At 45.0% G+C, this 25,476-nt stretch overlaps 1 protein-coding gene across 1 annotated transcript in view; it reads left to right on the forward strand.

Moving 5' to 3' along the window:
- Positions 1–25,476, forward strand: part of DNHD1 (dynein heavy chain domain 1) — a 681,063-nt gene that overhangs the window by 310,412 nt on the left and 345,175 nt on the right. Inside the window, exon 23 of the mRNA XM_033948490.1 lies at positions 21,615–24,882. Coding sequence (XP_033804381.1) covers positions 21,615–24,882 — 3,268 coding nt within the window. The remainder of the gene's footprint in view (positions 1–21,614; positions 24,883–25,476) is intronic.

Here is a 25,476-nt window from a genome sequence, read left to right on the forward strand (position 1 = left end):
GTAACTGGCCTAGTTCAATATTTAATATTATTTTCTGATTCTAAATCTTCTGTGTTCATCCCACGCTTCTTTGAACTCAGTCACAGTTTTACTCTCCACCACCTCTCTCGGGAGCGCATTCCAGGTATCCACTACTCTCTCCGTAAAGTAGAATTTCCTAACATTGCCCCTGAATCTACCACCCCTCAACCTCAAATTATGTCCTCTGGTTTTACCATTTTCCTTTCTCTGGAAAAGATTTTGTTCTACATTAATACCCTTTAAGTATTTGAACGTCTGAATCATATCTCCCCTATCTCTCCTTTCCTCTAGGGTATACATATTCAGGGCTTCCAGTCTCTCCTCATACGTCTTCTGGCGCAAGCCTCCTATCATTTTTGTCGCCCTCCTCTGGACCGCCTCAAGTCTTCCTACGTCTTTCGCCAGATACGGTCTCCAAAACTGAACACAATACTCCAAGTGGGGCCTCACCAATGACCTGTACAGGGGCATCAACACCTTCCTCCTTCTACTGACTACGCCTCTCTTTATACAGCCCAGAATCCTTCTGGCAGCAGCCACTGCCTTGTCACACTGTTTTTTCGCCTTTAGATCTTCGGACACTATCACTCCAAGGTCCCTCTCCCCGTCCGTGCATATCAGCTTCTCTCCTCTCAGCATATACGGTTCCTTCCTATTATTAATCCCCAAATGCATTACTCTGCATTTCTTTGCATTGAATTTTAGTTGCCAGGCATTAGACCATTCCTCTAACTTTTGCAGATCCTTTTTCATATTTTCCACTCCCTCTTCGGTGTCTACTCTGTTACAAATCTTGGTATCATCTGCAAAAAGGCACACTTTTCCTTCTAACCCTTCAGCAATGTCACTTACATACATATTGAACAGGATTGACCCCAGCATCGAACCCTGAGGGACTCCACTAGTCACCTTTCCTTCCTTCGAGCGACTTCCATTAACCACCACCCTCTGGCGTCTGTCCGACAGCCAGTTTCTGACCCAGTTCATCACTTTGGGTCCTAACTTCAGCCCTTCAAGTTTGTTCAACAGCCTCCTATGAGGAACTGTATCAAAGGCTTTGCTGAAATCCAAGTAAATTACATCTAGCAAAGGAAGTGGTGGTACTAGCACCGTTAGGGAATAGCGATCACAACATGATCCAGTACAAATTAAACATGGGAACAACCAAGGTGAAAAGAACCACAACGACAGCACTCAACTTCAGAAAAGGAAACTACAAGGACATGAGGAAAATGGTAGGAAAAAAGCTCAGCAACAGCTCAGGGAAGGTGAACACCGTAAAGGAAGCCTGGACACTGCTTAAATGCACAGTGCTCAAGGCACAAGACCTGTACGTCCCAAAGTTTAGGAAAGGGTGCAAAAAAAGTCGAACTAAAAACCCAGCATGGATAACAACTGCAGTTAAAAAGGCTATAAGCGACAAGAAATCATCCTTCAAGAAATGGAAAAAGGAACCAACAAAGGAAAACCAGGAAGAGCACAAAAGACACCAGAAAGAATGTCATCGAGAGGTCAGGAAAGCAAAGAGAGAATATGAGGAAAGACTGGCAGGAGAAGCAAGAAACTTCAAACCCTTCTTCAGGTATGTGAAAGGGAGACAACCAGCCAGAGAGGAAGTGGGACCACTGGATGACGGAGACAGGAAAGGAGCGATACAGGAGGAAAAAGAGATAGCTGACAGGTTAAACAAATTCTTCTCGTCAGTCTTCACCAGAGAGGACACAACCAATATTCCGGAACCCGAGGAGATTATAAACGGAGAACAAGATGAAAGGCTGGTAAAACTAGAGGTGAGCAAAGAGGATGTCTTCAGACAGATAGACAGACTAAAGAGCGACAAATCACCAGGCCCGGACGGCATCCACCCAAGGGTACTAAAAGAACTGAGAAACGAAATAGCAGAGACACTTCGCCAAATATGTAACCTCTCCCTAAAAACAGGGGAGATCCCAGAGGACTGGAAAATAGCGAATGTCACGCCCATCTTTAAGAAGGGATCAAGGGGTAACCCGGGAAACTACAGGCCTGTGAGCTTGACCTCGGTTCCAGGGAAGATGATGGAAGCAATGGTAAAGGACACAATATGCGAATACATAGAAAACCATGGACAACTGAAGGCGAGCCAACATGGCTTCTGCAAGGGAAGGTCATGCCTCACGAACTTGCTGTACTTCTTTGAGGGAATAAACAGCCAGATGGATAAGGGGGAATCCATAGACATCATTTACCTTGACTTCCAAAAAGCCTTCGACAAGGTACCTCATGAACGGCTACTTAAAAAGCTGTGGTACCACGGGGTGCAAGGGGATATCTACCGATGGATCAAACACTGGTTGGCAGGCAGGAAGCAGAGGGTTGGAGTAAAAGGCCAATACTCTGACTGGCAATGGGTCACGAGCGGAGTTCCACAGGGGTCAGTGCTGGGACCTCTACTGTTCAACATATTTATTAACGATCTGGAGGCAGGGACAAAATGTGAGGTTATCAAATTTGCTGATGACACCAAACTCTGCAGCAGGGTTAGAAACACGGAAGACTGTGAAGACCTGCAAAGGGACCTAACGAAACTGGAAGACTGGGCAAAAAAGTGGCAAATGAGTTTTAACGTAGAAAAATGCAAGGTCATGCATGTAGGGAAAAAGAACCCGATGTTCAGCTACAAAATGGGGGGAACACTGCTAGGGGTGAGTAACCTTGAAAGGGACCTGGGGGTGATGGTCGACACATCACTGAAACCATCGGCGCAATGTGCGACAGCCTCAAAGAAAGCAAACAGAATGCTGGGCATCATCAAAAAAGGTATTACAACCAGGACGAAGGAAGTCATCATGCCGCTGTATCGCGCAATGGTGCGCCCGCACCTGGAGTACTGTGTTCAATACTGGTCACCGTACCTCAAGAAGGACATGGCGATACTCGAGGGAGTGCAGAGGAGGGCGACTAAACTAATAAATGGTATGGAAAATTTTTCATACGCTGACAGGTTAAAAATGCTGGGGCTGTTCTCCCTGGAGAAGAGGAGACTTAGAGGGGACATGATAGAAACCTTCAAAATCCTTAAGGGCATAGAGAAAGTGAATAAGGACAGATTTTTCAAACTGTGGGGAGCCACAAGCACTAGGGGTCACTCAGAGAAACTGAAAGGGGACAGGTTTAGAACAAATGCTAGGAAGTTCTTTTTTACCCAGAGGGTGGTGGACACATGGAACGCGCTTCCAGAGAATGTGATAGGCCAGAACTCTGTACAGGGGTTCAAGGAGGGTTTGGATAGGTTCCTGGAGGATAAGGAGATAGAGGGGTACAGATATAACTAGAGGTAGTTTATAGAAATAGGCAGAAACCACTTCACAGGTCACGGACCTGATGGGCCGCCGCGGGAGCGGACCGCTGGGCGAGATGGACCTCGGTCTGTCCCAGTGGAGGCAACTTCTTATGTTCTTATGTCCTCGATCCAGCTCTCTGGTCACCCAATCAAAAAATTCAATCAGGTTCGTTTGGCACGATTTACCTTTTGTAAAGCCACGTTGCCTCGGATCCTGTAACTCATTAGATTCGAGGAAGTACACTATCCTTTCTTTCAGCAACACTTCCATTATTTTTCCAACAACTGAAGTGAGGCTCACCGGCCTGTAGTTTCCTGCTTCATCCCTGTGACCACTTTTATGAATAGGGACCACATCCGCTCTCCTCTAATCCCCAGGTTATTTTAGTAAATTTTAGAAAATCTGGGGACAATTAACTGATTTTTGTAATGAATGATTAACTTTTCCCATCCTATATAATAAAACGCTAGACGCGCATGCGTACTAAGACTTGCGTGATCTGTAATCCCTGATCTGTGAGATCTGTGGCATTGCAGGAGTGCGCATGCGCGTCTACGGTTCTTTCTTCGTCGTCGTCTTCGCTTCTCCACCCCCTAATCCCCATTGAGCCTCCCACACGTTCACCTCCAGAAGTCTGCTCTGCTCCTCCAACACCGGAAGGCCCCGAGCCCAAGTCGGCTGCTGCCGCTCATGCTGAGGAGCGTGGTGTACAGGCGCTGAATGGCGGCGGCTCCAGGCCTTCTCCTCCCGCACAGGCCTCTCCCCTCTCCGCCAAACACGCTCCAAGCACAGCGCGGCACTGTGTGGGAAACCGAGTACCACGCTCGACACCGACCAAACTCCCACTGGAAAAGTCGCGTGAAGCTCCGGCTCCAGGAGAGGCGGGTTCGGGCCGTGCCCCACCAAACATGTTCACGGCGCTTCTGTCACACTATGTTAGACATCTGCAAGCCGAGGAACTTCGCCGCATTCCCGGCCGATTACAGTAAGGTAACAGTTGGTCGGTCGCTTCCTTCCCCCCCTCCCCCCAAGCCTCGAATCGCGCTCTTTCTTTCAGCTTGCGCTTGCCTGGGTGAGCGTTGCTTCCTGCTATCGGATGTCACGCAGGCAACATAGGGAACTCCCCACTGAAAAACACTGAGAAAAAGAGAAAGCATAAAGGAGTAGACAATTGCAGTTAGCTTCAAAATTAAAGGCAGGGGGACAGGGGGAACAGGAAGAGGTGCTGATGGACAGGGGGGGAAGGAAGGGAGGCCTACTGCTGGACAGGGGAACCAGGAAGAAGTGCTGATGGACAGGGGGGAAAAAAAGGAAGGCAGGCCTACTGCTGGACAGGGGGAGCAGGAAAAGATGCTGATGTACAGGGGGGGGAAAATAAAGGGAGGCCTACTGCTGGACAGGGGGAGCAGGAAAAGATGCTGATGTACAGGGGGGGAAAAATAAAGGGAGGCCTACTGCTGGACAGGGGGTGCAGGAAGAGGTGCTGATGCACAGGGGGGAGGTAAAACAAAGGGAGAGGGCTGCTTCTGGATAAGGGGAGCAGTGAAGGGGTGGTGGTGGACACAGGGGAGGTAAAAGGAAGGAATAATGGACAAGGGGAGCACGCAAGGGGTGGTTGTGGACAGCCAAGGAAAAAGAAAGCGGCTAAGGAGAGAGAGAGAGAAAGAAATAAAGACACACATACACACACATATTCTAGCACCTGTTAATGTAACGGGCTATAAAGCTAGTGATAAGATATTTGATTAGGGGGGAAATGGGTGGGCTTTACTTGTTGTTATTTTATAATACAGGACTAATTGAATAGTTTTACAGTAATGATACTTTTATGTATTATTGAGTAGGGAGGGAGGGGAGGGGAGGTTATTCTATTCAATAAGAATAATTTAAATATTAGATTTCTTACATAATTTTTAAAATATTACAGAATATTAATTTGTTATGAAATGGTATACTTAAAGCATATATGAGAGTTAATCAAGTGTGTATCTTTAAGTTCATATGAGTTTAACTGCTACACTTGTTGTAACATGCAAAAATGAATAAAGAATTTAAAACAAGGTTGGAGAACCATATCGGCTTCCTTTTTCTCTTGTTTTTATTGATTTTCTTCACATAAAGGTCCGTAGCCATTTTTATCGCTCCTTTCAGCTTAGACCACTGTCTTTCCACTTCTCTTATGTCCTCCCATCCTAACAGCTCTTTCTTCAGGTACTTTCCCATTGCATTAAAGTCCGTACGTTTGAAATCTAGGACTTTAAGTATCGTGCGGCCTCTCTCCACTTTAGCCGTTATATCAAACCAAACCGTTTGATGATCGCTACTACCCAGGTGAGCACCCACTCGAACATTAGAGATACTCTCTCCATTTGTGAGGACCAGATCCAATATCGCTTTTTCCCTTGTGGGTTCCGTCACCATTTGTGAGACAGATGAATTGGGGATAAACCTGTTCACTTCACCTTTTAACCATGCCAGCTCTCATTTCCTCTTTTTTCCACCTTTGCTAATACATGGAATACATCTGGTCTGGGCTTCAATGATGGTATTTTTAAATAACATCCATGCCTGGTTTACAGTCCTAACCTTTGCAACTGATCCTTTTAGCTTCTTTTTAACCATTTTCCTCATTTTATCATAGTTGCCCTTTTGAAAATATAATGCCTCAACAGTAGATTTCTTTTGCGACGTTACTCCTGGTAGCAACTCAAATTTGATTATGTTACGATCACTGTTTCCCAGTGGACCCAACAAAGTTAACTCCTGTATTATGCCTTGCATTCCACTAAGGACAAAATCAAAAATAGCTCCTCCTCTTCAGTTCCTGGACCAGTTGCTCCAAGAAGCAGTCATTTATGACGTCTAGGAATTTTACCTCCCTAGCACTCCCTGGTGTAACATTTAACCAGTCAATGTTGGGGTAATTGAAGTCTTCATATACAGCAACTCTCTTCTACTGAAAGAAAAACCAGAGGAGTCCAGCAAGAAAATTAAACAATGGAGACAAAAGACCTCAAACTTTACAGGGGAATTTACAAACGGCATGTAGCCATATCAAAGTAAGCTCACTGTCGTGATAGGTCATAAAAAATCTTCTAGGTCCCCCAGTTAATTTAACAGTAAGTGGCTTGTATATACTGTGTTTCATTCATACAGCCAGTGAGCAGAGAAACAGCAAAAATGTAGGAGCCACCACTGAGTCACACTCTGTAGCCAACAAAACAGTTTCACAATTAAGCACCTACAAAAACTTCTAACACATGTTCACTTATCTGAACTTGCTAAACTGGCTGAAAAGAGTCCAAATGTTGTAGTCCCAATGGGAGATCCCGTTTTGCCGAGGCATCGTCAGGGGAGCAACCTTCTCACAGCATACCAATTGGCTAGTGACTGGCCAGCTATGCAGCTCTCCCTAAAGACGGAGCAGATTCAGTGCCTCCAACTTGATGACTTCACAGAAAACTCCTCCTGCAATGGGATCTCTCAGAGAGAGAAAAAGATAATGGTTACTGAGGATGGGCAGATTAGATGGGCCATTTGGCCTTTATTTGCCGTCATGTTTCTAGGTTTCTAATGATGGCACCATTCATTCATAAAAAAACTTTCCATCCAACTTTACCGATCCTAATTTAACAAGTTTCCAAGTTTATTATTATATTGATATTTTGTCTATCACAAAATAATATCTAGGTAGTTTACCATCAATAAAATATATTTAAAAGCAAATGTAAAAAAAAAAAAAGGGAGGGGGAAAAGAAAAACACATCACCAAATTTAGTGAAGGTGGAGAGGACATCACGGGGAAGGTAAGTACATAAGGTTGCAAAAAAAAAAAAAAAAACATCACGATAAAAAAAATATAAAAGCGAAGATGGGGAGCGTAGAACAAGAGGGGTTGGTTCACCTTTAAGGAGGCGTTTGGATTTAAAAGCCTGGAGAGAGAATTATTCCAGGAAAAGCAGATGAAATCCTAGATTAGGTGTCATGAGCATCATTGAAGAGAAAAGTATTGAGTTTGATCTTAAATATAGGGAGAGAGGACTCTTGTTTTATATACAGGGGCAGGGTGTTCAGAAGAGATGGTGCCATGACCGAGAAAATGAAATTATGGGTTGTATCGTAGAACATAAGAACATAAGAATTGCCACTGCTGGGTCAGACCAGTGGTCCATCATGCCTAGAAGTCCGCTCACGCAGCGGCCCTCTGGTCAAAGACCAGCGCCCTAACTGAGACCAGCCCTACCTGCATTCGTTCCAGTTCAGCAGGAACTTGTCTAACTTTGTCTTGAATCTCTGGAGGGTGTTTTCTCCTATAACAGCCTCCGGAAGAGCGTTCCAGGTTTCCACCACTCTCAGGGTGAAGAAGAACTTCCTTATGTTTGTACGGAATCTATCCCCTTTTAACTTCAGAGAGTGCCCTCTCGTTCTCCCTACCTTGGAGATGGTGAACAACCTGTCTGTATCTATTAAGTGTATTCCCTTCAGTATCTTGAATGTTTCGATCATGTCCCCTCTGTCTTGAATGGATGGAATAACAAGAAGATCTTGATACGTTTGAACGGAGTGTATGACTAGAGGCGTTAGGGATTAAATATTTATCAATGAAGGCGGGGATGTGGTGGTGTTTGATTTTGTAAGTGAATAGCAGAATTTTGTATGTGTTGTGATGAGGGATAGGGAGCCAGTGTGCATCATGTAGGAATGGGATGACATGGTCAAATTTTTTAGCATGGTAGATAAGTTTAATGACAGTATTTTGTGGAATTTGTAGTCTGCGGATCTCTTTTTGGGTTATACCTTGATAAAGTATATTACAGTAATCAAGGACCTATATTATACTAGAAATTCCATCTTTTTTGTAGTCGCACCCTCGCTCTGGAATCCAATGCCTCTCTATCTCCGCAATGAAAACTCCCTAAATAAATTTAAAACGAATCTTAAAACATTTCTTTTTAGAGATGCCGATAAATAAGCAGGGGGAAAATTTTTTTTTTCTTTTTTAAGAAATGCCATCCTTATTTTCCTCTCGTTATTCCCTAGCCTTCTATCCTTCCTCACCATGGTCGATCATTGGAATGAATTTCCATTGCAGGTGATTAACGCCAGCAGCGGGCTTGATTTTAAAAATAAATGGGATATATATGTGGAATCTCTAGCGGGGTGAAGTCTGGGGGTGGGTCATTAGCGTGGGCAGACTTGATGGGCTACAGCCCTTTTCTGCTGTCATATTCTATGTTTCCTTTTATTTTCATTTATATATTGTAGTTAAAACTTCCCTAGAAACATAGAAACGTAGAAAGATGACGGCAGAAAAGGGCCATAGCCCATCAAGTCTGCCCACTCTATTGACCCACCCCATTAAGTCTGAATGCTAATGACCTAGTTCCTTAACTCGACCCTTGTAGGGATCCCACATGGATGTCCCATTTATTCTTAAAGTCGAGCACGCTGGTGGCCTTGATCACCTGCACCGGAAGTCTGTTCCAGTGATCTACCACCCTTTCTGTGAAGAAATACTTCCTGGTGTCACCACTAAATTTCCCTCCTCTGAATTTGAGCGGGTGCCCCCTTGTGACCGAGGGTCCCTTGGGAAAGAATATATCGTTTTCCACCTCGACACGACCCGTGACGTACTTAAATGTCTCAATCATGTCACCCCTTTCCCTGCGCTCCTCTAGGGTATAGAGCTGCAGTTTGCCCAGTCTTTCTTCGTATGAGAGACCCTTGAGCCCCAAGACCATCCTAGTGGCCATCCTCTGGACCGACTCAGCTCGAAGCACATCTTTCCGGTAATGTGGCCTCCCTATCCCCCAGTACCTCTCATCTCTAATAAGTCTTAATATGTCATAGTGTTAGTTTTACTCTTCTTACTTTATTTTAATTTAATTTTAAAAATTAGCAGATTTATTTAATTTTTAATATTGTAAACTGTCCAGATACATGTGATGGTCGGTATATCAAGCTCTAAATAACTTGAAATTTGAATGTTTGAGATGATAAGGGAATGGATAAGGATATTTAGGGAAAAAGAATCCAGTAATGAAGAAAGAGATGGAATAAGTTTTAGTTTATAAAAGCATTTGCTAATTACCGAGCTGATATGTTGGTGATAAAGATTTTGGCCAAAATATCCAGCGTTGTTCTCTGTGTCTCAAATATCTTCGGATATTACCTCGGCGTTTTCCCATCTTCAGCTGTTCCAAAACCAGGCATTTGAAGGCTGAAAAATTATGTTTTAACTCCAATCAGTGTTTGACTAAAGGTTCTGATAACTTTTTTGTAGTGATGCAGTGCCAATGCCCAATCATACGGGTTTTTAATTGCCGAGAGGTTTGCCCAATGTAAATAAGATAGCATAAGAACATAAGAATTGCCACTGCTGGGTCAGACCACTGGTCCATCATGCCCAGCAGTCCGCTCATGCAGCGGCCCTTAGGTTAAAGACCAGTGCCCTATTTGAGACTAGCCTTACCTGCATATGTTCTGGTCCAGCAGGAATTCATCTAACCTTTTCTTGAATCCCTGAAGGGTGCTTTCAGCCTCTGGAAGAGCATTCCAGATTTCTACCACTGTCTGGGTGAAGAAGAACTTCCTAATGATTCTACTGAATCTATCCCCTTTTAACTTTAGTGAGTGCCCTCTCATTCTTTTCACTTTGGAGAGTGTGAACAATCTCTCTTTCTCTATTAAGTCAACTCCCTTCAATAGTGTGTAAACTCATGGAAACACTGATCAAACAGAATCTTGACACAATCCTAGACGAAGAAAAACTGTGTGATCCACACCAACACGGGTTCACCCAGGGTAGATCCTGCCAATCTAATCTGATTAGCTTTTTTGACTGGGTTACTAGACAACTGGACGCCGGAGAGTCACTGGACGTGGTATATTTGGACTTCAGTAAAGCATTTGATAGCGTCCCTCATCGAAGATTACTGAACAAGCTGAAATCGATAGGATTAGGAGACACTCTAACTACATGGGTTGGGGATTGGCTGAGCGGTAGACTTCAGAAGGTGGTGGTGAACGGTACCCCATCCGAAGCATTGGACGTGATCAGTGGAGTGCCGCAGGGCTGGGCCCGATTCTATTTAACTTATTCATAAGAGATATGACGCAAGGACTTAGAGGAAGGGTATCACTGTTCGCCGACGACACCAAACTTTGCAACATAGTAGGCAAAAGCTTATTACCTGATAATATGACACACGACCTACTGTTGCTGGAACAATGGTCAACTACTTGGCAGCTAGGCTTCAATGCTAAAAAATGCAAGATAATGCACCTGGGTAAAAGAAACCCGCGTAGAACTTATGTACTAAATGGTGAGACCTTGGTTAGGACCACGGTAGAACGCGACCTATGGGTGATCATTAGTGAGGACATGAAGGTTGCCAATCAAGTGGAGAAGGCTTCCTCCAGGGCAAGGCAAATGATGGGGTGTATCCGCAGAGGTTTCGTCAGCAGGAGACCTGAAGTTATGATGCCGTTGTACAGAGCCATGGTGAGGCCTCACTTGGAGTACTGTGTTCAGTTTTGGAGACCACACTACCAAAAGGACGTGCTGAGGATCGATTCGGTTCAGCGAACGGCCACCAGGATGGTCTTGGGGCTCAAGGATCTCACGTATGAAGAAAGATTTAAAAAAATTGCGGCTGTACTCACTTGAGGAAAGAAGAGAACGGGGAGATATGATTGAAACATATAAGTACATCACGGGACGCATCGAGTCAGAAGATGATATCTTCTGGCTCATGGGACCCTCGACCACCAGAGGGCATCCGCTGAAAATCAGGGGAGGGAAGTTTCATGGCGACTCCAGGAAGTACTTCTTCACCGAAAGAGTAATGGATCATTGGAACAGACTCCCACTCCAGGTGATAAAGGCCAGCAGCGTGACGGATTTTAAGAGAAAATGGGATACTCACGTGGGATCTTTAAGGAAGTAAATTAAGGGGAGGGGATACTTGGAATGGGCAGACTTGGTGGGCTATAGCCCTTTTCTACTGCTTTTTTCTTTGTTTCTATGTTTCTATCTTGAATATTTTGATCATGTCCCCTCTGTCTCCTCTTTTCAAGGGAGAAGAGGACAAGTTTCTCTAGCCTCTCATTGTACAACAAATCCTTCAGTCCCTTAACCATTTTTGTCGCTCTCCTCTGGACTCTTTTGAGTAGCATAATAGTAAATAAATTACATTCTGAGAGGTGCAAGATGTATGAGTATATAAGGTTACATTCTCCCAGTGACGTACCAAGGGGAGGGTGGTCCGCCACAGGTGCAAGCCCTGAGGGGGTGCTCCCAGCCTTGAAGCTGTTGGCGTCCAGTTCCCCCCCCCCCGACGTCCGGATTCTCCCCCCCCCCACCGTTTGCGGTGGAGAAGCAGCCTGCAGCAGGATCGTGATGCCAGCGATTCCTGCGCTGCTTCAGCCTGCTTCCTCTGCCACGGTCCTGCCCCTCCTCTGATGTCAGAGGAGGGGTGGGACTGCGGCGGAGGAAGCAGCGCCGAAGCAGCACAGGGATCGCTGGCATCGTGATCTTGCTGCAGGCTGCTTCTCTACCATAGGTGGTGCGGGGAGGCCAAGGGGATGAGCGGTCCTTCAGGGTTGGAGGGTGAACAGTCCTTCGGGGTGGGGCAAGGCATCAGGCCTTTAGGGTGGGGCGGGCAGGCAGGCCTTCAGGGGGGGATAGGCATTCAAAGGGGGGACAGGCAGGCCTTCAAGGGGGACAGACAGGCAGCTCTTCAAGGGGGGAGGACAGGCCTTCAAGGGGGACAGACAGGCAGACCTTCAAGGGGGGGGACAGGCCTTCAGGGGTGGGATGCAGACCTTTAAGGGGGGTCAGGCCTTCAGGAAAGGGGGGCCCTGGTGTAGAAGTACACGGAGGGAAGGGGGGTTCAAAGAGACACGTATATGCCGGACTTTGGGTGGGAAGAAATAATGGGTCTGAAAATAGGGGAGAGGGAGGGAGATGATGGACCATGGTTTTTAGGGAGGGAAGGAACAGAAAGGGAGAGAAGTTAGACAAAAGGGATGGTGTGGAGGGAGGGATAGAGATACTGGATAGGAGGGTAGTTGGGAAAAGAAACATAGAAATAGACGGCGGATAAGGGCCACGGCCCATCTAGTCTGCCCACCGCAATGACCCTCCCCTACCTATCTCTGTGAATAGATCCCACGTGTCTATCCCATTTGGCCTTAAAATCAGGTACACTGCTGGCCTCAATGACCTGAAATAGAAGACTATTCCAGCGATCAACCACCCTTTCAGTGAAGAAGAATTTCCTGGCGTCACCGAGCAGTTTCCCGCCCCTGATTTTCCACGGATGCCCCCTTGTTGCCGTGGGACCCTTGAAAAGGAAGATATCTTCTTCCACTTCGATGCAGCCCGTGAGATACTTGAACGTCTCGATCATGTTTCCCCTCTCTCTGCGTTCCTCGAGTGAGTAGAGCTGTAATTTATCTAGCCGTTCCTCGTACAGGAGATCCTTGAGATCCGAGACCCAAGACTATCCGTGTGGCCATTCTCTGGACTGACTCTAGTCTCAGCACATCCTTTCGGTAATGCGGCCTCCAGAATTGCACACAGTACTCCAGGTGTGGTCTCACCATGGATCTATACAGTGGCATAATGACTTCAGGCTTACGGCTGACGAAACTCCTGCGTATGCTACCTATGATTTGCCTTGCTTTTGAGGAAGCTTGCTCTACTTGATTGGCAGTCTTCATGTCCTCACTGACGATCACCCCTAAGTCTCGTTCTGCTTCAGTTCTTGTCAGGATCTTGCCATTAAGGGTGTAAGTCTTGCATGGATTATGGTGGCCCAGGTGCATGACTTTGCATTTTTTGGCATTGAAGCTGAGTTGTCAGGACCTAGACAAGCGCTCTAGTAGAAGTAGGTCGTGCATCATGTTGTCGGGCATTGAATTTTTGTCTGATGTGCTATTGCCCACCACATTGCTTAGTTTGGCATCATCGGCGAATAATGTTATTTTACCTCTGAGCCCTTCTGCCAAGTCTCTTATGTAGATGTTGAACAGGATCGGGCCCAGGACGGAGCCCTGCGGCACTCCACTGATCACCTCCGTCATTTCGGAGGGGGTGCCATTCACTACTACCCTCTGAAGCCTACTTCCAAGCCAGTTCCCAATCCATTTCGTCAACGTATCGCCCAATCCTATAGAACTCATCTTGCTCAGCAACCTGCGGTGTGGTACACTATCGAATGCTTTGCTGAAGTCCAGGTATACGATGTCCAGGGACTCCCCAATATCCAGCTTCCTCGTCACCCAGTCAAAGAAGCCAATCAGGTTGGATTGGCAGGATCTCCCCTTAGTAAATCCATGTTGATGGGGATCCCGTAGATTCTCCTCGTTCATGATCGCATCCAATTGGCGTTTGATTAGAGTTTCCATTAGTTTGCTCACTATTGATGTGAGACTCACTAGTCTGTAGTTTGCTGTCTCCATCTTGGAGCCTTTCTTGTGGAGTGGAATGACATTAGCCGTCTTCCAGTCCAACGAGACGTTACCTATACTAAGGGAGAGATTGAAGAGCGCGGATAGCGGTTCAGCCAAGACCTCACACAACTCCCTGAGCACCCTGGGGTGTAGGTTGTCAGGCTCCATTGCCTTGTTAACCTTGAGCTTTGACAGCTCGCAGTAGACACTGCTTGGTGTAAACTTGAAATTACTAAACGGGTCAACTGGTTCAACTCTTGTCTGCAGCTGAGGGCCAAGTCACGGCGCCTCGCGGGTGTAGATGGTGGACCCTGGGGTGGTGGGGAAGGAGGGAGAGATGCTGGATGAAAGGGTAGTTAAGAAAAGATGGATCTGTGGAGGGAGATGAAAAAAGGAAAGATGCCAGACCTCCTGGGGAGGGAAGGGAAACAGGGAGGATAGAGATGGCAGAAGGATGGTTAGCATGCAGAAAGTAGGAAGAAGGAAACCCTGGCAAGCAAGTTATCAGAAGACAACCAGAGCCTTGGACCAACAAGATTTGAAAAATAACCAGACAACAAAAGGTAGAAAAACTAATTTTATTTTCTGTTTTGTGATTACAATATGTCAGATTTGAAATGTGTATCCTGCCAGAGCTGGTGCTAAACCGCAAACATGAGCTAGGATTTAACAGAGAGAGGAAAAGTCCTTTTTTTTTCTTTATTTTATTTACATCACAGCGCTAGTGTGGTTAGGAGAAGCGAAAGGGGGGTGAAAAAGCTATAAAATAAACCCACCAGGATGTTTGAAAAAAAAACAAACACTCAATTGGGCAGGAAAATCGAATCGAAAAACCAATTCAATAGGCTGAATTGAATCGAATTTTTTTTTTTCCTGAATCAGGCAGCACTAGTTTGCACTACTGTCTTAGACTTTAGGATCTGGGAATGGAGAGAGATGGCATCCTCAGTACTTTATAATGCAAGTGAAACGAGGATTTGGTCAGACCTTTGAAGGGTCTGCAGAAGAAAAATATTGTATAGATTGGGGACATGAGACAGCAGGAAATGGGAACTTTTCTTCCTTCTATTTTTGTGAATGGCAAGGCTGAGGATGTCAGAGAGTTCAGTTAAAATATGTGCTTTATAAGAAAGTATAATAATGTGTTTTATAAAGTTTATAAGCATTGCTGGCCTACCCGGTGAGGTGTTCCTAATGGTGGTGGTAGTGGCAGTGTGTCAATGTGTTGAGAGGAAGAGGTGGTCTGGGAAATTCTGCTGAGCAAATTCTGGGCCCATTTGCAACCCCCAGTTAGTCCACTCCACTCAACTGGTTCACACACTGATTGGGTCTTTGGGTGTTGTGCCTGGGTAGTTATTTTGGGATCTCTTCCAGTGGTTTGTCAGTATCTCCTTGTGGTCCAAGGAAGGAAAGTTTGTTAACCTTAGCATTGACCTTCAGAATATGTTTGTAACAGCGCTGCTTGTGTGGCATTAGGCTATGTAGTGATCGAAAGAAAAAAACAGACCTTTGCACATTTTTGCACTATATGGTGGGTGTATGAGGAGATTCACATTTCCTGCACAGCTAAGTCCATGTGAAGTTACCTTGTGCTGTATTTGACATCTAGCAAGGTCTCTGTTTGAAAGGAAAGATCTAAACTTAAAAATGAAGTGGCCAGAAGTTATGGTAAAAGCAGATAATGTAGCTGGTTTTAAGAAAGATTTGGACAAATTCCTGGAGGAAAAGTCCATAATCTGTTATTAAGACATGGGGGAAGTGTCTGCTTGCCCTGGATCGGTAGCATGGAATGTTGCTACTCTTTGGGTTTTGACCAGGTACTAGTGTCCTGGATTGGCTACCATGAGAATGGGCTACTGGGCATGATGGACCATTGGTCTGACCCAGTTAGGCTATTCTTATGTTATGTTCTCATCTGTAGGGGCCTTTGTTTCCACTTCTTATTTTAATGTATTTTTTTTCTGGGAAGTTATCAGTGTTTTTTATAATGGGAACAAAAATGGAAGAGAATTAATGTGTGTGGGATGAGGGGGTAACTAATTTCTTCAGCTAAATAATTCAATCCACCTCAACCAGACATAGGAGAACTCACGCACCATTCACACACCCTCCAACCAAAAACGTCAAAAGAAAAAAAACTGTTCGACAACCTCCTAACACTCGACCCCCAAATCTACACCTCGACCACAGACTACAAAACCTTCAAAAAAAAAAATAAAAACCCTTCTATTCAAAAAACACTATAAAACCGAACTAACACAATCAGAACTGTCCCAAGCATCAACTGCAACTACTCCATATGTACTTCTGATGTCCTAATAATTCAGACATAATTTATGTTATGTTATGTTTGGAATAATGGTTACATATATGAGGTTCAATAAAAGAAAATTTTCACTGCCTGTTTCTATTCTGACCATTTATTCCGTTTCATGGTTATTACAAAAAATATTTTTTTACTTTGGGGGGGTGTCAAAAAATGATGGGCCCCAGGTGCCACATACCCTAGGTACGCCACTGCATTCTCCTTTGTGGTTGGGTGGACAAATTCAGAAGTTTTGACCATTAGATCACAAACAGAGCACTTACCACGTTTTCTATGGCTTCCCACAGCCACCACCCTCTTCCCATCACAATTCCAAACTTCAGCGGAACACAAAGGCCCGGATTCTGTATAGGGCGCCCGTCCCGGGCGTCCAATACAGAATTGGAACAAAACCCACCCAAAGTAAACCCGATTCTATAACAGACGTCCATGTTGCAGATGCCGGTTACAGAATCGGATTTTTGGCCCGGATTCTGTATAGGACGCGGCCGCTATACTTTATCGCGACAAGGGATTTCCCTGCCGCAATCAGTATAGCGGCCACAACTATAGCCGCCAGAGTCCCCAACCCCCCCCCCCGACATTCGCGGCAGGAGGGTGCCCAACCCCTCCTGCCAGACCCCTCAACGCCCCCCAAAGATTGCCGGCAGGAGGGTACCCAACCCCTCCTGCTGGACCCTCCCCAACGACCTCCCCAAACAAAATGCCCTAACCGCCCTCCCCAGACCCCTCAACGGCCTCCCCCATGATCGCTGGCAGGAGGGTGCCCAACCCCTCCTGCCGGACGCCCCCCCCAACAAACCCTGGAACCCCCCTCAAGCTTACCGCCTAGTTAGCTGGACGGGTCTTCACACCATCCAGCCAGCAGGCCCCTCTGTCCAAATGAGGCGGGTCCGCCCCTCCCCTGCCCAACCCACAGGTCCTAGGGCCTGATTAGCCCAAGCGCCTAAGGCCCCTCTCGCTATAGAGTAGTAAAGAGGAGGATTGCGAAGACCTGCAACAGGACAGAAATACGCTTGAGAAATGGGCTGTGACATGGCAAATGAAGTTTAACGTGGACAAGTGTATGGTGATGCATGTTGGTAACAAAAATCTTGTACACGAATACAGGATATCTGGTGCAGTACTCGGAAAGACACCCCAGGAAAGAGACTTGGGAGTACTAGTTGACAAGTCAATGAAGCCGTCTGCGCAATGCGCCGAAGTGGCGAAAAGGACAAACAGAATGCTTGGAATGATTAAGAAGGGGATCACGAACAGATCAGAGAAGGTTATTATGCCGTTATACCGGGCCATGGTACGCCCTCACCTGGAATACTGTGTCCAGCATTGGTCGCCGTACTTAAAGAAGGACACAGTACTACTCAAAAGGGTCCAGAGAAGAGCAACTAAAATAGTTAAGGGGCTGGAGGAGTTGTCATACAGTGGGAGATTAGAGAAACTGGGCCTCTTCTCCCTTGAAAAGAGGAGACTGAGAGGGGACGTGATTGAAACCTTCAAGATTGTGACAATCCTGCATCCCCGAGGCTTGTCACAGAGGGATATGGAAGGATTTACAAACCCGGTACAGAAGGGCTGACCAAGTCAGGGTCCGAGGGAGCAGATCAGCTGACTATCTTGTGGACAGTGAGGAAGAAAGGGAAGTGGAACAGAAGAGCTGCAACTTCCCTGATGCTGTCTTAAAGTCAGGCAGGAAAGGTTTGCCTTGCGGCAATCCAGTGCCTAGTATACAGAAGGCAGATCAGCAGGGTGCCCTGAGAACGACTCAGGCAGAGGGAAGGAAACTCTCCCCCCTACAGCTTCAGGGGAGTGGTTTCTTCCCACAGCTTAAGCCAAGGCTAGTAATGAGCTAGGAAGAAGGGGGAGTCCAAGGACGGAGGAAGTAACCAGAGAAGCCTGGGAGCAAGGAGCCCCATGGGAGGTTGTGCTGACCAGGAGACAGCCAGTGCCCCTTGCTCTGACGGATTGGGACATGAAAGAGGAACAGGTTAGAAACTCTCCTTTGGAATCGTGTACACCTGAACCCATGGTATTAGGAGAAAGTTATACCCCGTGTGAAACCCAGTCTGAACAGATGGAAATTGCATAAGAACTGTGAAGGCAGGGAGAAAGTTGCTTTCACCTTGCTGTTTCTCTGACTGTCTCTCTGCTAGCTGGAGAAATGCTATCGGAACGTTATAATTGTTGCAAACGGCCAAGTTTGTTCCTGAATGTATGACTGAGTAAAGCACAAGAGCTTTGTTTAAACCATAACTTACCTAAGCAAACGCTGTGCAGGGAAGCAGCCTGAATGTCTCTGGTTCTTAGGACCAAATCTCAATGCAGGCTCACAGATGGTAGCTAATTACATTAGCAAACTGTGGGAGGTAATTGAACTGGATAAAGCTCCAACTAGAAGGACTTTATCTCCTGCAGTACAAACGTAGGAAAATAGTTCCCATGTAACCAGGTTCGTCAGGACTGCTTAGGTTGAAATAACCTAGGACTGTGAGGGCAGTTTGCCTGCCTAATGAATAGACTCTGGTGAAGAGAAGTGCTTGGACTGTGTTGCATTTGGGTAAAGTCCAGAGCAGTGTGGATTATATTTGATTTTGAATGATTCTTTTTTCCATGTGCCCAGTGGAACCGGACTTATTTTGGTGTTGCTGAGGCCGGTGGCCTAATAAAGTTTATAACTTTAGCTGAAGCCATTCTGACTACTGAGTTGTCTGTAAACCAAGCACGCACCAGCTATCCTAGGGGTATCCAGCTTGAAGGGTGGCCCTACTTCAAAGGGGCTCACGCCAGAGTGTCAGTTGTGAGTCACTACCTGGCTACCAAAAACCGCTCGGCCAGAGTACAGGTGATGACAAGATAATGAAGGGAATAGACTTAGTAGATAAAGACAGGTTGTTCACCCTCTCCAAGGTAGGGAGAATGAGAGGGCACTCTCTAAAGTTAAAAGGGGATAGATTCCGTACAAACGTAAGGAAGTTCTTTTTCACCCAGAGAGTGGTGGAAAACTGGAACGCTCTTTCGGAGGCTCTCAAAGGGTAAAACACCCTCCAGGGATTCAAGACAAAGTTAGACAAGTTCCTGCGGAAATAGAACGTACGCAGGTAGGGCTGGTCTTGGTTAGAGCGCTGGTCTTTGACCTGGGGGCCACCCCGAGAGTGGACTGCTGGGCACGATGGACCACTGGTCTGACCCAGCAGCAGCAATTCTTATGTTCTTATGATAGAGATTTTTAAGTACCTATGTGACATAAATGCGCATGAGGCAAGCCTTTCATACGAAAGGAAGCTCCAGATGAAGTTAAGAAGTGATAGGCTCAGGGGTAATCTAAGGAAATACTTTTTTACAGAAAGGATGGTAGATGCGTGAAATAGGCTCCCGGTGGAGACAAAGACTGTGTCTAAATTCAGGAAAGCATGGTACAGGCACGTGGGATCTCTTAGGGAGAGGAGGCAATAGTGGATGCTGTGGAAGGACAGGCTGGATGATCTACTTGGCCTTTATCTGCCATCTGGCTGGGAAATTACATTAATGGAACCAGGCTGACCTACGGCGCATTCCGGAAAGCAATTAAAACCGCACTGTTTGACAAATTCATCTCCTAAACTGAAACCTCACCACTTATTAAGTTATATTTTCCCTCTGTTCAACCTCGGTGTAATATGTTGTCCTTTTATCTATTTCTTATGTAATAAGCTGTACCCTCCTCTTCTTGCATTCTGTAATTCGCTGATTGTCCAGCCTTATTCGATGTGAACCACCTAGAAGTCTTTTTGACTGTGGCGGTATAGAAGAATAACGTTATTATTATTATATTATTATGTTTCTATGTTTCTAAGTTCAAACTCCTCTGCAGCCCCTCCATATCTCTCCTCACTTATCTCCCCCTATGTTCCCCCCCCCCCCCCCGTGAACTCCATTGGGTAAGTCCCTCTTATTCATTCCCTTCTCCTCCACTGCCAACTCCACAGTCCATCCCTTCTATCCTGCTGTACCGTATGCCTGGAAGAGACGGCCTGTGTCAGTACATCAAGCTCCGTCTCTAGCAGTATTCAAATCCAAGCTTTCAACTCCTAACTCTCACTCTCTGTAAGATACCTATGTCTTTCCTATCATTATCTCTGCAAGAAACTTTCCAATCCCTATATGTCCTTTCTATCCAAATAGCTTGTAAGCTTTTCTGAGCAAGGACCATTTATTGCATGTTAAATGTACAGTGTTGTATACGCCTTTGAGTGCTATAGAAATTATAAGTAGTAGTAGTAGCAGCAGTAGTAAGGGTACACCTGAGTGCAATTAATGATTTACACTTAAGTCTCTTCATCCTTTGGTTGTTCAGTTCATTAAAGTCTTTGTTGCATACCAAATCCCTTATCAAACCTCTTCCGGTGACCTGGGATCTGAACGTCTTCTCATAGTTCTCTTGAGGTCTCCTTTTGATCCTCTCCATTCCCGTTCACTAAAATTTCTGATATGGCAAGTAGTATTCTTAACGGCACTCCTTCTGCCAGATGTGTAGGTGAAATTCAGGCCTGTTTTACATGACAGGGTAGTTCTTTGAGCTAACCCTAATTTCCTTCCTAAAAATAGAATCTGAATTTCATCTCAATGAATCCATTATCCTTCCAATCTTCTTTCCAAAGCCTCAGGAAGCTGCACTGCATACCTTGCTTGTTAGCGTGCTTTAGCATATTATCTAGAATGTACTAAGCCTCATAGGAGATTCTTCCAGGTTTTAGAAGTATTTGAACGTCAACTCTACCTTCCATTTTATGCCTGTTTGTCCTTGGAGAAAAGCAGGTGTTCTCCAAGGAGAGCAAGACACTCTCTCCCTTGGAGTTGTCTTCTTAATTTTTGTACTGTACGCCGGATGGACAGGCGGATGATATACTTGGTCTTTATCTGCCGTTACGTTTGTAGGTTCAAACTCCTCTTACGGACTTACAAGAGCGTTCATTCTGCAGTAGGTGCATGTAATAGTCTCCTGGTAGAGGTAGTGTGTCTGATTTCAAGAAAGTGTGAAGCAGGCACAAGGGATCTCTTAGGGAGAAGAGGAGATAGCTGGATGCTGCAAATGGGCAGACTGGCTGGGTCATTTGGCCATATCTGTTGTCATGTTTCTATGTTTGTGCCTGTCTTGTGCATTTTTGAACTCTGCTTTTGTTTCCACCACGTAAAGCGGGAGAGCATTCCAGGCATCCACCACCCTCACCTTCGGTATTCCCCAGTATGGCAATGCTTATGTTCTTAGCTGCTCCTCAAAATATCCTACTGTTCTACTTTTAGTATCAATAGTAATATAGTAAATAGGCCAACCAGCCCTCTTACAACCCATAGCTGGGTTTCTTTATGCTGTAAGTTACATGAAGATGATAAACATAGTACTCTCTTCACTTTATTAGTAGTGATAGGGATGGTTGCTTAATCAGCACTGTTAAAAACAAAAAAAAACTTAATTTCATGCTGATAAATCAATTGTTTGTATTTTGCAGGTTTCCAAATTTGAGACTGTGGATTTGACTTACAGAGCATTTATGCAGACCATCTACCAGAATGCTTCAGTGCTCTCCATTCTGCCCAATCAGCTGAGAGTTCAAATGAACAAAGATTTCCATGGAGAGACACTGAAGGCAATGCTAATCAATGGGATTACTGTCATGGAGGAGATTGTGCAAGACCTACAGTACCTGCTGGAAAACATTAGGGCAAGCTGCCCACGACTTTACTTCCTCAGCAATGACGAAGTCCTGGCTATATTAGTAGCTTCAGATGATCTCACCAAAAGGGTACCATGGGTCAAGAGATGCTTTCAAAACATACAGGATATGGAGTTTGAAACGTTAGAGGAAACTGCTGACAGCTCCAAATTAGTAACAAAAGCCTTCATAGGCCACTGTGGAGAGAAGATTGTTCTGCATTCACTCCTCCACAGTGATCTCCAAGCCACTATCTGGCTGTCTAACTTTGAGTTTATGATGAAAAACACTTTGTTTCTTTTGCTGCAGGACTGTGTAGCAGAAAGGCTGTTCTTACAGAAGAAGCTAGACAATGAATTTCAAAACAGGCAGGAATCTACATTATTATCTAGAGAACCTTCCAGTGTGTGCCTAGGGGCAGAGCTGTGGGCTCAGCTAGCGGTAGCCTTCCCTTTTCAATGTATCCTTGTGGCTGAACAAGTGTCCTGGTATATTGACTTAGAAGACTCATTATTCAATAAGAAAGTTAATAAGTTATATTTGAAACAGAAGTATGGCCTGAAACTTGAATTCTTAGTGGAATACATCCAGAAGCATCGCTATCTTTGGCCTGTCATTCCTACAAGTCGCAGCCTACTTCTACCATTGTTCTCTGCTTTAGTAACTCTCACAGTGCATCATCAAGACATTGTTCAAAAACTGATGAAGCAGAATGTTGATTCTAAAACATCTTTTGAGTGGGCAAAGCTCCTGAAATACAATGTAGGTGTGAGCAGTCAAAAAGCAAAGGAATATTTGAAAAAGTTTACACCTAATACTCTTCTGGATGTTTGGTTACAGAAAAGAAACCCTGAGGAAGGCTGCTCTGTGGAAGTTCTAGGTAATACATTGCATTATGATTATGAATATATTGGCCCCAGTGAAATCCCTGTGGGAAATACCATGACAGAGAAGAGCATATTGGGTTTAATTTTTGCAGTGGAACAGTATCATTGTGGAACAGTAATTGGTCCACATGGAGCTGGCAAAACAGAAACCCTTTTGACTCTAGGAAATGCCCTGGGGAGGCTTGTTGTTTGTCTAAACTCTTCTAAGCAGTTGAGCCTCAGTTGCATCAGTCAATATCTCTATGGAGCCATGCATTTGGGAGCCTGGTTGGTCATAAATCATGCAGAGAGGATGGATCAAGAGAAACTCTCAGTGCTTGGCCAAGATCTTATGGATATACACAAGTCATATATGGCTATGCAACAAAGCAGCAGAAGCATCCATAACTTTGCCTTAGTTCCAGCCTCAAATGAGCAGACTGAGAATCTTTCCACTATTTATGAAGTACCAAGGAGCTCTATAGATAGGCCTCCCATTCTCATACAATATTATAAGCCCAGAATCCTTGGAAATATTTTTTTCCATGGGAATACAATCCCCATTGCACAGAACTATAGTTGTTTCATGACCCTTTCAGAGCTGGTTTCATCAACTCAAATTCCTGCAAACCTTCGAATTCTGATGAGGCCCGTGTCGCTGATTCAGCCAAACCTCCAGAAGATCTCAGAAGTAAGCTTGCTTGCTGCTGGTTTTCAAGAAGTCAAACACCTGACTGGAAAACTCTGTTCCTTTCTTCAACTGACAAAAGACTTGGGGTGTAAACCAAATCCTGACTCTCTTTGCTTTCTGAGAAACATCATAAAAACAACATTAAACATCCATCAAAGTTCAAGAGAACATGACACAGAACTTCCTGTATCGTTACCTTATATCTCTGAAAAGAAGACAAATGAAACTGGTTATGTGAAATCTGAGGCAGCAACATCTGAGAAGGAGGAAAGGAGTTCCTGGAGCCCAACAACCTATCATCACCATAGTAAGCCCCAGAGCATCACTAAATGTGTAGCACAGGAAATAGCCATGATTAGGGCCTTGTCTTCATCTTTTCTTTTTGCTGATGTGGATTCTTCTGAACTGTATCATCGAAAGAAGCTTTTAAGGAATATTTTCCCCATGTCTGTTACTCTTCTTCCAGAATTGGGCTTATATACAAGACCGCCCAGTGCAGCAGTGACCTATTCAAAGACATACTCTTTCTCCAGACTGGCTAGTGCAATAAGTTTGGAGCTCCAGGAGTCCAAGCTCTATGTGGATTCTGATCTTGCAGCTATAATTCTACAGCTTTCTCAGGCCCTCTTTCACACAAGAGGTGTCATGATTGTAGGTCCCCCAGGAAGTGGTAAAACGACCTCATGGAAAATTCTGGCTAGGGCCATTAACAGGCTTGCAACCAATGAGAAATATTGTTCTATGTTTGTTAAAGAAACCAAGGAGCATGGCAATGAAGCATTTTCTTCTAGTAAAGAAAGTTATGGACCTGTTAGTTGTGTATGTCTATATCCAAACAGTCTCTGTGTGGAAGAGTTTTTGGGAGAAATGAAAAATGGGAGCTGGAAGGATGGGCTTTTCCCCAAGATTCTTAGAAGTGTTTCAGTTGCTCATGTACAGCAAGATCCTAGTAGAGCAAAATTTGATATACTTGGGAATCACATATCCCACCCAGGTAGCACTGAGAAGTGGGTAGTGCTTGATGGGACAACGAGCTCAGAATGGTTAGATTCAATCTCCTGCCTTTTCAACACTCATCCTTTTCTCACACTTCCTAATGGGGAGCAAATGAAACCACCAGACTCTATGAGGTTCATCTTTGAGGAAACAGATCTTGCTAACATCTCACCAGCAATGGCTACTCGCTGTCGTCTTGTTTATTGTAGTGGAAATCAAATGTGGCGTTCAGAGTTTGGATCCCTCATGACCTTCATCAGCACAAAATACAATGTAACCCAGGATTCTGTAGCCATGCTAAAAGGCCTCAGTGAGGAGATCTTCCCTCCAACATTTAACTTCCTAGAACACAGTTGCAGGTCTGTGCTGGAACCTCAAAGAGACCTGACTTCGGTAGTTTGTGGGATGCAAGAAGTATCAGCCTTCAGGAAAATATTCCAGGCTTTGATGGCACAACACCTCAGTTATGGCAGTACACAGAAAATCTCTTTAACAGGAAATAATTTATCGGGTAAGGTGGAATAACAATACATAAGTCAGATATAAGCAAAGAAAAGATATTGGGGGTTCAGGGAATGCAGTGCAATTCCAAAGTCAAAAGGTATTTCATTCAGCTGAATATGAAGGATGGGTTCATGGGCTGGACTATCCACTGAGGGCAAGGGACAGAGCTGAGAAATTACTTCCATGGGTAGACTTGAATTGCTGGTTTACCCTTTCCAAAAGTACAAAGGGGCCTACAATGAAAACACTAAGTTGTAAATTTAAATAAAATTAGAGAAAATAATTCTACACTCAGGCTGGATTCACAAACAGGTGGCCTTATGTTTGGCACTGGGAGGCACCTAACGCAAGTGATTTAATTGGATTTAAGTGGTACGATAATTGCCCAATTAAACCCTTGTTAAAAAAAATAGCCACCACTAAGCAGCCTTTGGGACAGGCACCTAGGTGCCTGGTGGTGCCAAAGCCCAGAAGTGGGCATGTAAGGGGTTGTGCTAGACGTCAGTGTCACTGTGTGCCACGATTCTGACAGTCCCTTTGGCGCTGGAAATGTAGTCCTGTTAAACCCTGGCCTGCATTTCCAGTGCCTAGGGAATTCTGG

The sequence above is a fragment of the Geotrypetes seraphini genome, chromosome 6 (genome assembly GCF_902459505.1).
Source record: "Geotrypetes seraphini chromosome 6, aGeoSer1.1, whole genome shotgun sequence".
Lineage (NCBI taxonomy): Eukaryota > Metazoa > Chordata > Amphibia > Gymnophiona > Dermophiidae > Geotrypetes > Geotrypetes seraphini.